The following is a 14,820-nucleotide window of genomic DNA, read 5'->3' on the forward strand; positions in this document are numbered from 1 at the left end:
GCTTTGGCGGATTTCATTTAAACTTGGTATGAGTATATATATGCATAAGAGGATGATGCACGCCGAATGGCATTGTACACCATCTGTTAAAAACAGACTTATGGCCCTTTGTATCTTGAAAAAATGCTTTTACTGTAGGCATTTTTGTGTCCGGAGCCATATCTTGGAAGCGCGTTTTTGTGAAAACGCACGACTTATTAATTCACCTAAATAAATTGTGAAGGCTTAAGAATCTTCCTTTGTCTTAGTTTTGTGTTATTGTCCTCCGTCCGTCCATCTATCATTATGTTCATCCGTCCAATTTGCACCCATCCTCAAACAAAGCATATGTTGCGGGGGATACATTGGGCCTTTCAGGCCCTCTTGTTTGAATCCGTTCGTTGTTAAAGCATGTATGCACGTAGATTTTGATGAATGGTACGTACTGAACTTAGAGCAATCCGATTGTTGTGGTGCCGGCGTGGGTACAGGCGACGATGTGCTTGTTTCTTTTGTGGTCGGTGAATCAGTTGGTTTGGAAGTGGATTCAGTGGTATTTTGAGCTGAAACAGTGTGTAACTCATTTCGATAATGAAAGGTTGAAAACGAATGTGTTCGTCAAATGCCAAAACAATTAACATAAGCAGACGTTTCCCATTTGGTAAAGATAAAAAGATCAATAATTGAAAAACCGTGTTTAGCTTACATCTTAGGAGCCAGTTAATCTCTATTAACAAGTTTAGTTCGATTAATGAGTTATTTGCTTATTGGAAAAACTGACCACCTCTTGGATATACAACGACTTAAAGTTATATTTCATTCTTGTGCCGCAAGTTCAAAAAAAGATATGAAATTGTATGCAATTACTGTTGAAAAAAATATTATCATCAGGTGAAATTGCGTGATGGATAAAATTTGTATAATTCATGACATGCAATAATATTAAATGTTCGTATTGTTTTAGTTACAATTGCTCTCATCACATGGATTACTTATATGACATATAAATACACTATGATACTTGCATCTACAACTCAGCATGTACTGCTAGGCGAGTGGTTGTTAATTATGTGTTTTTGGTTGTAGCTGAACAAATTATGTTCCATGCTCAAATATCAAACAATTAAAATGGCAACACCATTATATCTGTCAACATGTCCTAAATGTTGCTAAATTTGTCTACTTATCAACGAGACGCACTATTACATGCAAACTTGTGTCCGTTTTCGAATTCTTGCTTTTTGATTTGTTCCACAGCGTATATATCAAATTATAACTACCGAGCACTATTCAATTATTATGGTACCCGTTCTCAAAGAAGTAAAGGTATGACATATTTAACATTCCATGCGGTATTAACTTATTTTTTGATATAATGCAGTATTTTCCATATAGTAATTATAAGCAAGTTCTAAAATCAGGTATTGTGAAAGTTATTATGTTTTTTTCAGTTGTTTATGCTATTACTCATCTTTGTTGTATAATTTTAACATTTGTACAAACGAACACTCAATCTGATTACCGGATAGTTTAAGCTTTTATGATCAAAAGTTAGTTGATGAGTAAGTGCATGTAATGCAGCTATTGTTTATTAAAAGTTATTGTTTGCGATTCCACATCAACAAAAAAGAGACATACATGCAGTTACGTAGTTTTTCAAGAAAAAAACATTCACATTTCAGAACTTTAATGTCGGTCGTCTTAAAACACGCATGAGTTGTGACTAATGTTTAAGATGTCCGATGGATATGTTATAAACATTTAAATGCGGTAGCTCAGCTTTCAATTTCAGTTTGTTTCAAAAACTCCATTTACAAAAAAAGTTTCATTCAGGAAACTACAATCAACCTGGCGTTAAAGAAACTCATCTTGACGGATACAGATAACGGAAAGAACAGTTACCAATTATCAAAATATGTTTTATTAACAATGTTATGTTGAAAAAAAGCAACAACTTAAGACACGAAATGAATATTATGTGTTGGAATACAGGCCAGTATACTAGAATCGAGATTCGGATTTGAGTCGCAAGGGCCTATTAACGATAAAAAATCGCTACCAAATACATTGCGTTTAATATATAATTACTGATTTGATTAGCTACATTGATCAAATATGACATATGCAATCATGATACATGAACATTTATTATCTTAGTGTATTAGAGATCGACACGTACCTTCACATACGTAGAATGGGGCATCGTTTGTATTAACACAGGTCTTTCCACTTGAACAAGGATTTGGTACACAAGGGTCTGCAAAAGACACATTTGATAACACAACAATATGTATAGCACTCAATTAAAGTATTTTTGAAATTTCATTTCGTACTAAGCCTCACGAAGTGTAGAATATCAAACTGTTATCTTGACCTAACATGGCGTTCTTGTGAGCTAAAATAAGCGGAGCTTGAAATAAGTGTCAGCGCATAGGAAGTCATATCATCTCCGCCTCCAGGATGACCATCTGTATCGTCATCTAGATATTTATTTATACACGAATAATCATTATTTTACCTTTCTGAGCAGTATACGGTATAACATGATCATTTAAACTTTCAGTTTGTACGTTCACCTACCAATGCACTCGTGAACTTGATCGCGATGAACATATTTTATGACGCAGGTCGTTCTATTCGAGCAAGGATCGTTACAACGCCCTGGAAATAAAACGTCACATATAACCCAATTTTAAGATTGTATTGACAAACAATAAAATATCACTTATGATCATTCAACGTTAACTACTATTATTGCAGGAAACGAAGCAACTCCCGAGTCCTTAAACATCTTAAATGAAACCTATTTTCCTACGTTATTTAAAGTATTTCATTATACAACTGCAATTGAATAATTGAATCTAGAAAGTTCATCTATGAATCTATAATGATAATCAAAGGAGATAAAGCAGTAGAAGAAGTAGAAGTAGTAGTAGTAGTAGTAGAAGTAGTAGTAGTAGTAGTAGTAGAAGTAGTAGTAGTAGTAGTAGTAGTAGTAGTAGTAGTAGTAGTAGTAGTAGTAGTAGTAGTAGTAGTAGAAGTAGTATTAGTAGTAGTAGTAGTTGTACTAGTAGTAGTAGTAGTAGTAGTAGTAGTAGTAGTAGTAGTAGTAGTAGTAGTAGTAGTAGTAGTAGTAGTAGTAGTAGTAGTAGTAGTAGTAGTAGTAGTAGTAGTAGCAGTAGTAGTAGTAGTAGTAGTTGTAGTAGTAGTAGCAGTAGTAGTTATTGTTGTTGCTGTAGTAGTAGTAGTAGCAGCAGCTGCAGTAGCAGCAGTAACAGTAGCAGCAGTAATAGAAGTAGTAGTAAAAATATTAGTAGTTGTAGTAGACGTAGAAGTACAAATAGAAGTAGTAGAAGGTTTGTAAAATAAACAAACAACATTTATATAAGGCATAATATGAAGAATTAAAATCGTCAACACTTTGACTCGACCATTAATGATACCAATATGAATGAGTTAGTTTTCTACTTATTTAAAATTGATGTATACGTATTTCCGTAGACGTTTTAAGACATATCGGGGAGTATTGCCTTAATATGTCGTTACGAGAAAATAGTCACTTATTCCGGAAATACTACTACATTGTTCTATTATATTAATACATTTTTTATTATCTTCACGTACACCTGCAATTGAAGTAGCTTGACTGCTGGTATGTTTCTACTACACAGATCTGCGAAGAAAGACAGGGACTGGGATCGCAATGGACTGGAATCAAATAAATGCAACCTGGGATATAAAATATACATTCTCTTATCGTTTCTGCAAAATGATCGTTTTAATTAGAACACTTTATTTTGTGAAGAATTGCTCATATGAGCGTCATAAGTCTAACCAATATTTGCAAAACGAAGCTTCTTACCAGGCTGCGCATGCTGGTCTGGAGCTACGCTGGCCACATCTGGCATTACATCTATTTTCACATAACGCTTATATACTTAGAAATCTGCTGAATTTTGCTGATTTACATTCAGGCGAACGAACATTAAAATCTGAGTAAATTAATGACCTGGATGGCAACCACCACAATAGGAGTGTCCAGTTCCTCCTCGAAAACAGATGGCATGAAAGTTGTAATGTTGACAGGGACAGTCGCTGTCATTCATGCAAACAACTGCAATTAGAATAGAAATAGATGCATATTAATTAACTGCTTTCCATACTTGATGATTAATGAGAAAAGTATGCTGCTAAATTATATATTGCTTCATGATTATTACGTATTACAAAGTTTATTTTGTTACATGCATACTGGTGCTTCGTTGCGTCTTTTGATTTCGTAACATCAGCGGTGGCATATATAAATTTTACGTTACGGTTCACATGTGTATGTCAAATTATTGCATGTAAATAACAAATGCATCCATTTGGTATGTTATTTTGTGTTTTATATTTCACTTGTTGACTTTGATCTCGCATGGAATTTTCAGTTTATGGACTAAAATGTTACAGTTCAACTCGTAGAAAACAATTACTACGCATTTAACTTATCGTTGGAAACACTAAGGTACTCGAAGTTGATCAAACTTTACCATTAGGTAAATGTAGGTGTTAGATGCTATTGTCATTTCATGACTAACAATATTAAATACATTTTCTTGTTATTTCATGCTCAGTTAAGATGTATAAAGTTAACAAAAATCTGATTACGAGGAAATAACAGTTTGTGTCTCATTATATTACGAAATCGTTTCTAACAGATGTAGCGGGAAAATAGTGTTATTGGATTGATATCGCTTGCATATATTATTTTATTTAATGGAATTGCCTGTTATTGTTTTACATTAACGATGAGATTGCCCACATATTGTAACAAATATCATGCCAAAAATGTCAACAACATTTGCAAAATACCAAAGTGACATTATCAAACCTCATCATCTCACACGAGCTAGAGCAAAATGATGAGGTTCTAATTGAATGGTATTCTTCATTCATTTTAACCCATAGTATGGAATACATAGATTTCATTTGTAACCAAACACCAAAAAAGAACTACAGTTTTCGCGCAATCGCATGAAAATATACAAGCTTTATCAGCCTGTATCAGACTGTTAACTTGAATTTCGGTCAAAGGAAGGTATTCTTACATTCTAGAAAGACCAGCCTTAGTATGCGAGAAATTGTTGTAATACATGTATATATCAGTACGTTTGTTCTTCGATTGTTGTCTGTCAGTCACACACACGACTATGAATAACATAGCAATGAACAACGAAATAGTCAATGGATATCATGCAGACTTTAAAATGATCGATTATGTCTTAGTGAACAAAGTATACAATGACAAGGCATATTAATTGTATGAGTTATCACGGTTTGTGCACTAACACCATTTATGTACTGAATAGTTTTTGTTTGTTAACATCTGAACAATTTAAATGCCACCAGTACATCGAAGTTTCATGTCACCACGAACACGTAAGCTAGTATTCACATTTCGCCACGCTAAACACGATCGAACAATTACTTCGGATATGTCAACCTGTAATAAACTTCGTGTTATATCACCGTATTTCGTAAATTTCTGTGAACACTATCGGTCTCTGAGTATTTGCGTTTTACTACAATAATTTGAGGAAAATTAAACTACATATGGGTTTTAATATTCCCATTAAATAAATTAAATGCCTCTGTGGCGTAGTGGTGAATACGCTTTTAGTGTGCAAAGCGTAAGAAATCATTAAATGAACATGCCCTTCTCATTTGATATTTTGTGCATTTCGACAGTATTTACCAATCTGATATATTTTGAAGAAGACCTTGTTGAAATATTATGAACGATATCAAGCCGATTTGGTATATCGGTATTCTTTAATATATACTTGTCTTGGACGTTTTTACAATTCTAGCTGTCAACTGAATAACATAAAATAATGAAATTTGTCATTGTGTTGCAGTCTGTGTTAAGCCACGGACTCTAGATTACACGGATATGAAACGGGGCCGTTACGCCAAATATCTTGTTGTGTCTAAGTCACGTGACCGTGTCGTATCTGTCGATCTTTTATCGAAGCGCCGATGTTATACATTTGATGTACCCACTCACGTATTTTGTTAAATTATAGTTTCATTTCTAGGCCGATTTTGACAAATTATATATCATTAGAAAGCTTACGTAATGTAGTTTTCAGATATAGAAATATATATTAAGTTTTTCTTCTGATTTTGGCAGCTCGGCGAGTTATAACTTTAACTTTTGCAAATATCATACCGTTTTGCAGTTTTAGAATCTAGATTTACGGTTGACATGTTCGTACTTTATACCGATTTGTAGCGTTTATATTTGGAGTTCAGTTTTAAAAATAACATCTTGCTTAGGAGAATAGAATTCTGTATATGATAGAAAAAAAAATTGGTTTAAAAATGAAAGCAAGTAAGGAATGAAGGCGGAAATAAGTAGCGCGCGGTCCTAACGAACCGAACTGATGGCGATTATGCTTTTGTTTAGATACCGGCCATTGAATTTTCTTTGCCACGATTATTATATTTTTTATGGAATATATTGAAATATTTTGTTCTAGAGACATATCCATAAAGCTAAGTATTAATGAAGCTTAATAAATTTACGATTTCAGCTCTTGATTATAACACAGAAAGGGTGTTAATTTTATGATGAAACAGCGTATAAAATGTATAGCGGACCCTCTTGATATTTTTCGGCTTTGCATACTTCAAATATGATGGGTGTCAAAACATTCATCGTTTGTTGTTTATTATCAAAAAGGTAATTATGTAAAATTATATGAAAGGTTATTAACCATAAATTATCAATTAATTAAAATTATTTAAAGATTCTTGAAAATCACGGTCAACTCTCTATGCATGTATATTGAAATATCTTTATAAGTTAACAGAGTTATAAATATATAGAATTCTAAATTAAAACTCTGTATTATTTGTATTTTTCGGAAAGATTATTTAACCCCGTTGTGGTCAAATGAGAATGCTGTTTTTAATTATGTTGTTCCGTACACTACCATACACTCTTTATAGGACTACGAAATGACGGAGTTTTTTTTTACCGGTACCCGCTAAATACGTTAAATGTTAAGTATTAGATTTTTTAAATGTTTAAAATGTACATGTATAGGTATTAAGCACTTATAATTATTGTGATTTAGCTGGCTGACATCTATACAGTATTTAGTTTATGGCAATCTGTATGGGCAGATGACTATAAATGTTTTCAATACGCTACATATCTTATAAACGCAAAATTGAGTATTTGGCGTTACATTACTCCAAGAAATGACCACTAATACCACGAGAAGACATGGAGGTATCTTAAAAAGAGTAATCTGACCAGACATTGCCACCTGTGGTTAGGGACCAATATACAAGTATAGGTCCCTGCTGTGGCGTATGACACCATAGTGTTATTTAGTATTGGTCGGCACAGTTTCTGATCATAACGAGATAATTGGTTTGTGCTGAACACAGGGGCAATAAAACCACAGATCTATCAATAAACAAGATTATTGAGATATCTTTTTTTTGAACACCGCGATAAAAATGCTCAAACCATGGACTCTAGATTACACGGATAAGAAACATGGCAACATTCTCAGAATCATCACTGCTATATGTGTAATCACCTAACAATTCGTCTAAAAATAATTTATATATTTGAGTTGAAGACGATGTACTGTTGTTTAAGTCTGAATAAACTATCTGTCTGCCTGTCTAAATCCAAGCCGTCATCGTCCCGGTGAAAAAAAATCTGATTTTCAATAGTTGGACATGATGCCCTGATGTCAAAATACGAAATGACCCGCGTAACACGGACCGTGATTTTCAAGAATCTTTAATAAATTGATAATTTAAGGTAAATAACATTTCAAATAACTATAGATAATTACCTTGTTGATAATAAACAGTAAACGATGAATGTTTTTGACACCCATTTTATTTCAAGTATGCATGCAAAGCCGAATAATATCGAGAGGGTCCGCTATATACGCTGTTTCATCATAAATTTTACACCCTTTCTGTGTTATAAACAAGAGCTGAAATCGTTAATTTATTAAGATTCATTTATAATAAGCTTTATTGATATGTTTCGTGAACAAAATACTACAATATATTCCATAAAAAATATAATAAGATGGCAAAAGAAATTCAATGGCCGGTTTCTAAACAAAAGCATAATCGCCAAGACCGTAGCATCAGTTCAGTGCGTTAGGAACGCGCGCTACATTTTCCCGCCTTCATTGCTTAATTACTTTCGTTTTTAAACAATTTTTTTTCTATCGTATACAGAATTCTATTCTCCTAAGCAAGATGTAATTTTTAAAACTGAACTCCAAATATAAACGCTACAAATTGGTATTAAGTACGAACATGTCAACCGTAAATCTAGATTCTAAAACTCCAAAACGGTATGATATTTGCAAAAGTTAAAGTTATAACTCGCCGGGCTGTCGAAATCAGAAGAAAAACTTAATATATATTGATATATCTGTTTACTACGTAACGTAAGCTTTCGAATGATATATAATTTGTCAAAATCGGCCTAGAAATGAAACTATAATTTAACAAAAGACGTGAGTGGGTACATCAAAATGTATAACCTCGGCGCTTCGCTGTACGCTAATCGTAAAAGATCGATAGCCACAACACGTTAAAACGCGCGGTGGTAAAACATAAAATGTGTATTTCTTGTGTTTAACTCGCTATAAATCCATTAATAACAACGGGAATATACTAAAAGTTATATTTTTTTGAAAGAGGAATTAATAAGCAACAAGATAACGTATAAACCAATAAAATCGGATGAATAATTTTTGCATAAGATTGAATTTACTACAGTAAGGGTCAAATACTCGATTCATCTCCTGTCAATATACACTCCGTGGTTAAGCAATATTTTTGCGAAAGTCATTAACAAAACGGTTATGCCTTAAGTGATTTAGTCGATTATTTATTATTTCCTTCAAAATATTACTATGAAATACCAGCTTTAACTTTCTGTTTAAAATATAAAATGTTATTGTCGAGTGCAAATTAAAAACTCTTCCTGTAATTAAAATGTTACAAAAACTGGACGAATTGTTTTGGAAGAATTGCTCAAATTCAAATTCTTATAAAAATTCGTACATTTAAATTGAGAATTGAAGTCAAATAGGAAGGTTTGTATTTTATTTCTGAAAGGCTTGGGTTCAATCATAATCTATGTCTGAAAACCTTATTTTTGATTGTGGATTATTTAATATTTGGTATCTTCATTTTACATAAATTGAAGCATCTTGCAATATTTTGTAAGTAAACATTGCTTTTGTATATCATCGTTAAGTGCAATTATGAGTTGCGGAAACATCCAGATTAGATTCCATACTTATATTGATTGTTATATGTTACATTTACTTTAGTGTGAGTATAACCAAATAAACAACTATTACTATGTTCAAAAGAATACAGAGAAAATGTTGTTTTCTTTCATGGCTTGAATGTTTCCGACTCGTCAAAGACACTAGCTTAATATTCGAAACAATCCCCTGCATATTGCTGAACAACTTTCAAGATGAACATCAACATATGAGAACAATACCTGGATTGCAATGACACACGGGCCAAGGATGACCTTCATCACGAATGTTAGCACATGTGGGTAGCAAGTGGTGATCATTACAGCGTGGACAGTCACTGTCGTGAGAGCATGCCTGAAAAGAGTAACCTGCAAATATTCGAGGTAAATCTGCGTTAGAAAATGCACCACAGTCAATGCTAGATGCTCAATGAGAATTGCATTATGCTAAATAAATTTTTTATGTTCTTTAATGTATATTTCTTCCATGTTAATGACAAATTCATCCATCTAGTTTGTTGTTTCTGCGAACAAGTTTTTATTGCTTTGTGCATACCACTTGGTAACTGTGATTAAATTTGGCGAGCCTAGTTTATGCAATTATTAACGACAGTTCCATACGTCGAAAACAACCCCAAATCACTAAGTGCAGCACTCAGCTATACGAAATTTATCAAATATAAATAGATTTCAGTGAAAGGTAGCATTATAATTTCTCGAGTAGTTATATAAAATAAGTTTTCTTTCCAGTTAATTATATTGTACGATGTATTGATAAAACGTATCAAAAAGCATTATAAAATTAATACTTATTCTAGTGTAACGTTACTTGATAAATATTATCCAATTAGATTTCAAACATTTTGGTAACTGGTATTGAGGGGAACTTAAGCCATATCTTCTGCATTGTAAACATTTTTATTTTTATTGTATTTTATTGTTTTTGTCGTTTATTGACTACCAGTCAATTTATAATTTAACGATGTGTTGGCTATATGTACTTGCAGACTTTTCTGACGTAACACGTATTCAAATTAATATAGCATCTTTATTTAGAACGAGTTTTGTTGAAATTTGGACCCGGAGTAATTCAACACATATAGAATGCTTCATGTTAATTTAATTCAAATTGATCAGCATTAAAATATCAAACATAACACATTAAAACAATCACTGAAGAAGTAAAATTCTCAAAATCCTAAGTCGTAAAATAATTATGGGAAAAGAAAATTGCTTTAACTTGCACGTCTTTATGACCGACCGGCTTGCAACATTGCGCTCATGAATACGAGCCATAGCATTTTTTTCTAATTATTGTTATGTTTTCCTGGTGTAAACACCCACCAAGAATGATGAAATTGAAATTCAATTGGAATTATACAGCGTTGTACTTAACTTGGTGACTTTTCAAACGCAGCATTTTTCAAACTTAAATATTTCAGTTATGAGTTAATATTTTGATTTAAAATTTTACATGTGATCATTCGACTACAATATTTTCAAGCAAACTATGAAATCATTCATTTGTGACGATCGTAGGCTTCAGCAAGTGGGGAAGGTAGCCTAAAACATGCCGATTGCGCTATTGCGCTCCTGAAATTTTATACGAGACATACTGATTTTTAAATTAATTTTATGTTTTTCTGGTGTATCAACACACATTAAATGAATAAATTGAAAAAAAAGAGAATCATATCGCGTTTGACCATTTTCACGTGCAAAAAGATGAAACCACACCTACCCTATGTGCAAAAGCGCCCGATTGTCACGGATGAATGATTGTATCGTTATCCTGCACATTATATAGTCAAATGCTCACATGGGCAATTTTAAATGAAAATCTTCACTCATTACTGAGATTTTCAAGTTTGAAAAGTGTTTCGTTAGAAACGTCTTCAAGTGTATTAGTAAATACGGAAATATTTTCCATAATATCGGAACAATGCCAGGGTAAAATTATCAAACCTTATCATTTTATTCGAGTTAGAGGGAAATTTATAAGGTTAATATTTACTGGCTTTCTCCTTTCATTCGCCACAGCAATAGTAACTGTAAATCGCTTGTAACTAACAACTGGAAATACCAACACACTTCACGCAATCGCAGGGATATATTTAACCCTTATCTACTTTTTTACTTTTTATTTTGTGAAAGCAGGACATAATAACGCCCGAAGAAAAATACTCTTAGTATGATAGCATTTTCTCGTTAATTATAGTTGTGAATACAGGCATATTGTTCGAGCGTATGTCGACTGCTTGGAGCGGTCAATGCACAACATTGGGGAGTTTAAACGGGGTTTATGGTGTGACAAACCTATTACTTGGCCAAGTGTTATGCACATAGCCTTCAATTCTTAAAATAAATTATACGCATAGCACAACATTTCAAATTAAATGACATTAACTATTTATATTTGTTATAACCAGTCAATGAAAGAATGCACATCAGAGCATAATGATATTAATTACTTGTCAACGTACACTGCAATCGCTCACAATCAATTACATAAAAAATGAAAATGAAATATAAGATATAGCTAATTACAAATACATGTTGTTAGGGGTTTTTAGCTTTCAGAAGTCTTTAATTTATTGCAAGTGACCAATTTGTCTATACGATTCAACACGATATATTCAACACAAATACTTAACTAAAATCAATGAAACAAAAACAACTGGTGTCAACGCCTTTAAATCAGTAAAAAGGCTAGCCGAACCGCATGCATAGCCGAGCAATAATTACTTAGTGGGGACCGTTTTTAGAGTTACAATATATCGGCCAACAGACATACACACCCAAACAAACTGCATGTTTCGTCACCCACATTAAAATATCTTCGGTCATGACGTAACCAATCCTGCGCTTTGTACCAGTTAACTTATAATTTAATGAAACTAGAGACTTTGCAACAAAAAGTTAAAAAAAACTTTCAAAACTGTGCTTGGTTCATTACATCATTTAAAAGCACTAATTATATATTGTCTCGATAATCTAAAATGCTTGTTATAAATTGGTTTTGAAAATTGTATTTAACTACGATTTAAATAACCCTCTTGCCAATCGTGCGTTAGGAAATGCATTTTTACGGTCATCACAAACTTATAATGTTTTAATCAAAAATATGATGTTGCATGTAAACAATATTTACAAAAAACAAATAGACGCACGGTTTCTGAATATTCATTTTTTTCTAAAAGCTCAAGACTGAATCAAATATTGCCTTGATTTTAACATATTCATAACTGCCGCTTAAGACAATAAAGGGTTTGTGTTTGTGTGCGGACTCATTGCGTATTCTAGATAGAAACACGAAGCTTGCACAATAGGCATTTAAAGTTATTGCTTGTAATGTACATATGAAAATATTCATGCATTTAAACTGTCAGTTTCACATAGCATTCACAAATGATACAAAACAAGAAAAGTTATATCCTACCTCTGTAAAATATCAGTTGTAAAAGAGCTAAACATGCGACTCTCAAGAACATGGCTGTGTTCCGAAGGAATCACTGTGCTCTTTGTCTAACACGACAAGTCTAATCAAATGGAACAAGCCCTGAGCAGCGTTATTATAATTACTATCTGAATTCGTAAAGGCCAATTAAGGTCTTGAGCGCATAGACAGCTGTGTAAGACAGCGTTCCCAATTGTGCAGAAGCGTTGGTTGTGCTGTCTTTCAATTGTTATATTTTATTGCAAAGCATTTAACTTTGTATTGATTTGTGTTATAAGAACTTTAGTTTAAACCTATTTATTTTAGCTCGATTGCATCGAAAGCCTAGGGCTTATATAAATGCTCTCGAGTCCGTTTCCTGCGCTTAGAACCAGTACTTGGTGTCTTTGGGTGAGGTCTAAAGAACGTTCCCACGGTGGGGATCGAACCCATGACCTCCAGGTCGATAGGCCTTATAAGAACTTCATTGTCATATATACATTAATGTAGTTAAGGGTGTTATTGATAGGCAGCAATATAATAGAAACTTTAAGATCGTGCTGCGCATGATATATTACAACACGATAGAGCAATATTTCTATTATTCAAAAAACCCATCCAATTTTGAAAGAAATGAAATGCGTTATATAACGAAATGCTATTTTTTAAAACATAGTGAACATTTGCAGACTTATTTCCTACTTGTTTGTAAAATACATGTTTTCTGTATTTGCTTTTTTTCTTATGTGTACAGCAAACTCAAATCAATTTTTTTTTGTAATGAATCTAATATATTGTTTTACCGAAACTGATGAATTATACTTGAGTATTATGATGTTCTTCAAATTATAAAAAAAAACAAGAAACCGTCGGAGACGGGTGATGCTCCCCAAAGGGTTTTTTGTCACAATATTGCACTATATATTCAGATAAAAGGGAACTTCTTGAGGGGCATAAATTTGGACAAAATAATACGATGATTGGTTTAGCAACTTAAACATTTCAAAGGGCCATTACTCTCTAAATAAATCATCTAACCAGAACCCACTAATGACATTCGCATCTCCTCAAGGTAGTTAAGTTTCCCATAAAGCTTCATTGTATTCCAGTCAGTAGTTGGGGAGAAGTAGCCCGGACAAGAACTGCACTATATGTCAGTTTATAGAAAATTTCAAAGGGCCATAACTCTGTGAAAAATCATCCGACCATAACCGGCTGATAATATGCACATCTCCTGTTGGTAGTGAAGCTTCCCATAAAGTTTCATTGAATTCTAGTACTAAGTTGCTGAGAAATAGCTCGGACAAGAATTGCACTATATGTACAATGGAAAATTTCAAAGGGCCATAACTCTATGAAAAATCATCCGACGAGAACCGGCTGATAAAATGCACATGTCATCTTGGTAATGAAGCTTTCCATAAAGTTTAATTGAATTCCAGTCATTAGTTGCTGAGAAATAGCCCGGACAAGAATTTCACTATATGTACAGTTAGTGGAAAATTTCAAAGGGCCATAACTCTGTGAAAAATCATCCGACCAGAACTGGCAGATAATATGCAAATCTCCTTTTGGTAGTGAAGCTGCCCATACATAAAGTTTCATTGAATTGCGGTCATTAGTTGCTGAGAAATAGTTTGAACAAGAATTGCACTATATGTACAGTTAATGGAAAATTTCAAAGGGTCATAACTCTGTGAAAAATCATCCAACCATAACCGGCTGATAACATGCACATCTCCTGTTGGTAGTGAAGCTTCCCATAAAGTTTCATTGAACTCCCGTAATAAGTTGCTGAGAAATAGCTCGGACAAAAATTGCACTATTTGTACAATGGGAAATTTCAAAGGGCCATAAGTATGTGAAAAATCATCCGACCAGAACCGGCTGATAATATGCACATCTCCTCTTGGTAGTGAAGCTTCCCATAAAGTTTCATTGAATTCCGGTCATTAGTTGCTGAGAAATAGCCCGGACAAGAATTGCACTATATGTACAGTTAATGGAAAATTTCAAAGGGTCATAACTCTGTGAAATATCATCTGATTAGAACCCGCTGATAATATGCACATGCCCTCTTGGTAGTGAAGCTTACCAT

The 14,820-nt window shown here is 33.3% G+C and overlaps 1 protein-coding gene across 4 annotated transcripts in view; it reads right to left on the minus strand.

Moving 5' to 3' along the window:
- LOC127865636 (protein jagged-1-like) overlaps positions 1–12,874 on the minus strand; it is a 43,913-nt gene extending 31,039 nt beyond the window's left edge. For all 4 annotated transcript variants that reach the window (XM_052405547.1, XM_052405546.1, XM_052405545.1 and 1 more), the window contains exons 1-7: positions 12,726–12,874; positions 9,530–9,655; positions 3,989–4,093; positions 3,604–3,687; positions 2,560–2,640; positions 2,159–2,236; positions 426–542 (exon numbers count right to left, since the gene is read on the minus strand). In XM_052405547.1, the coding sequence (XP_052261507.1) occupies positions 426–542; positions 2,159–2,236; positions 2,560–2,640; positions 3,604–3,687; positions 3,989–4,093; positions 9,530–9,655; positions 12,726–12,777 (643 nt within the window). In that variant the 5' untranslated portion in view covers positions 12,778–12,874. The remainder of the gene's footprint in view (positions 1–425; positions 543–2,158; positions 2,237–2,559; positions 2,641–3,603; positions 3,688–3,988; positions 4,094–9,529; positions 9,656–12,725) is intronic.
- Positions 12,875–14,820: the final 1,946 nt, after the last annotated feature.

Source organism: Dreissena polymorpha, chromosome 2, assembly GCF_020536995.1.
Source record: "Dreissena polymorpha isolate Duluth1 chromosome 2, UMN_Dpol_1.0, whole genome shotgun sequence".
NCBI classification, from domain to species: domain Eukaryota; kingdom Metazoa; phylum Mollusca; class Bivalvia; order Myida; family Dreissenidae; genus Dreissena; species Dreissena polymorpha.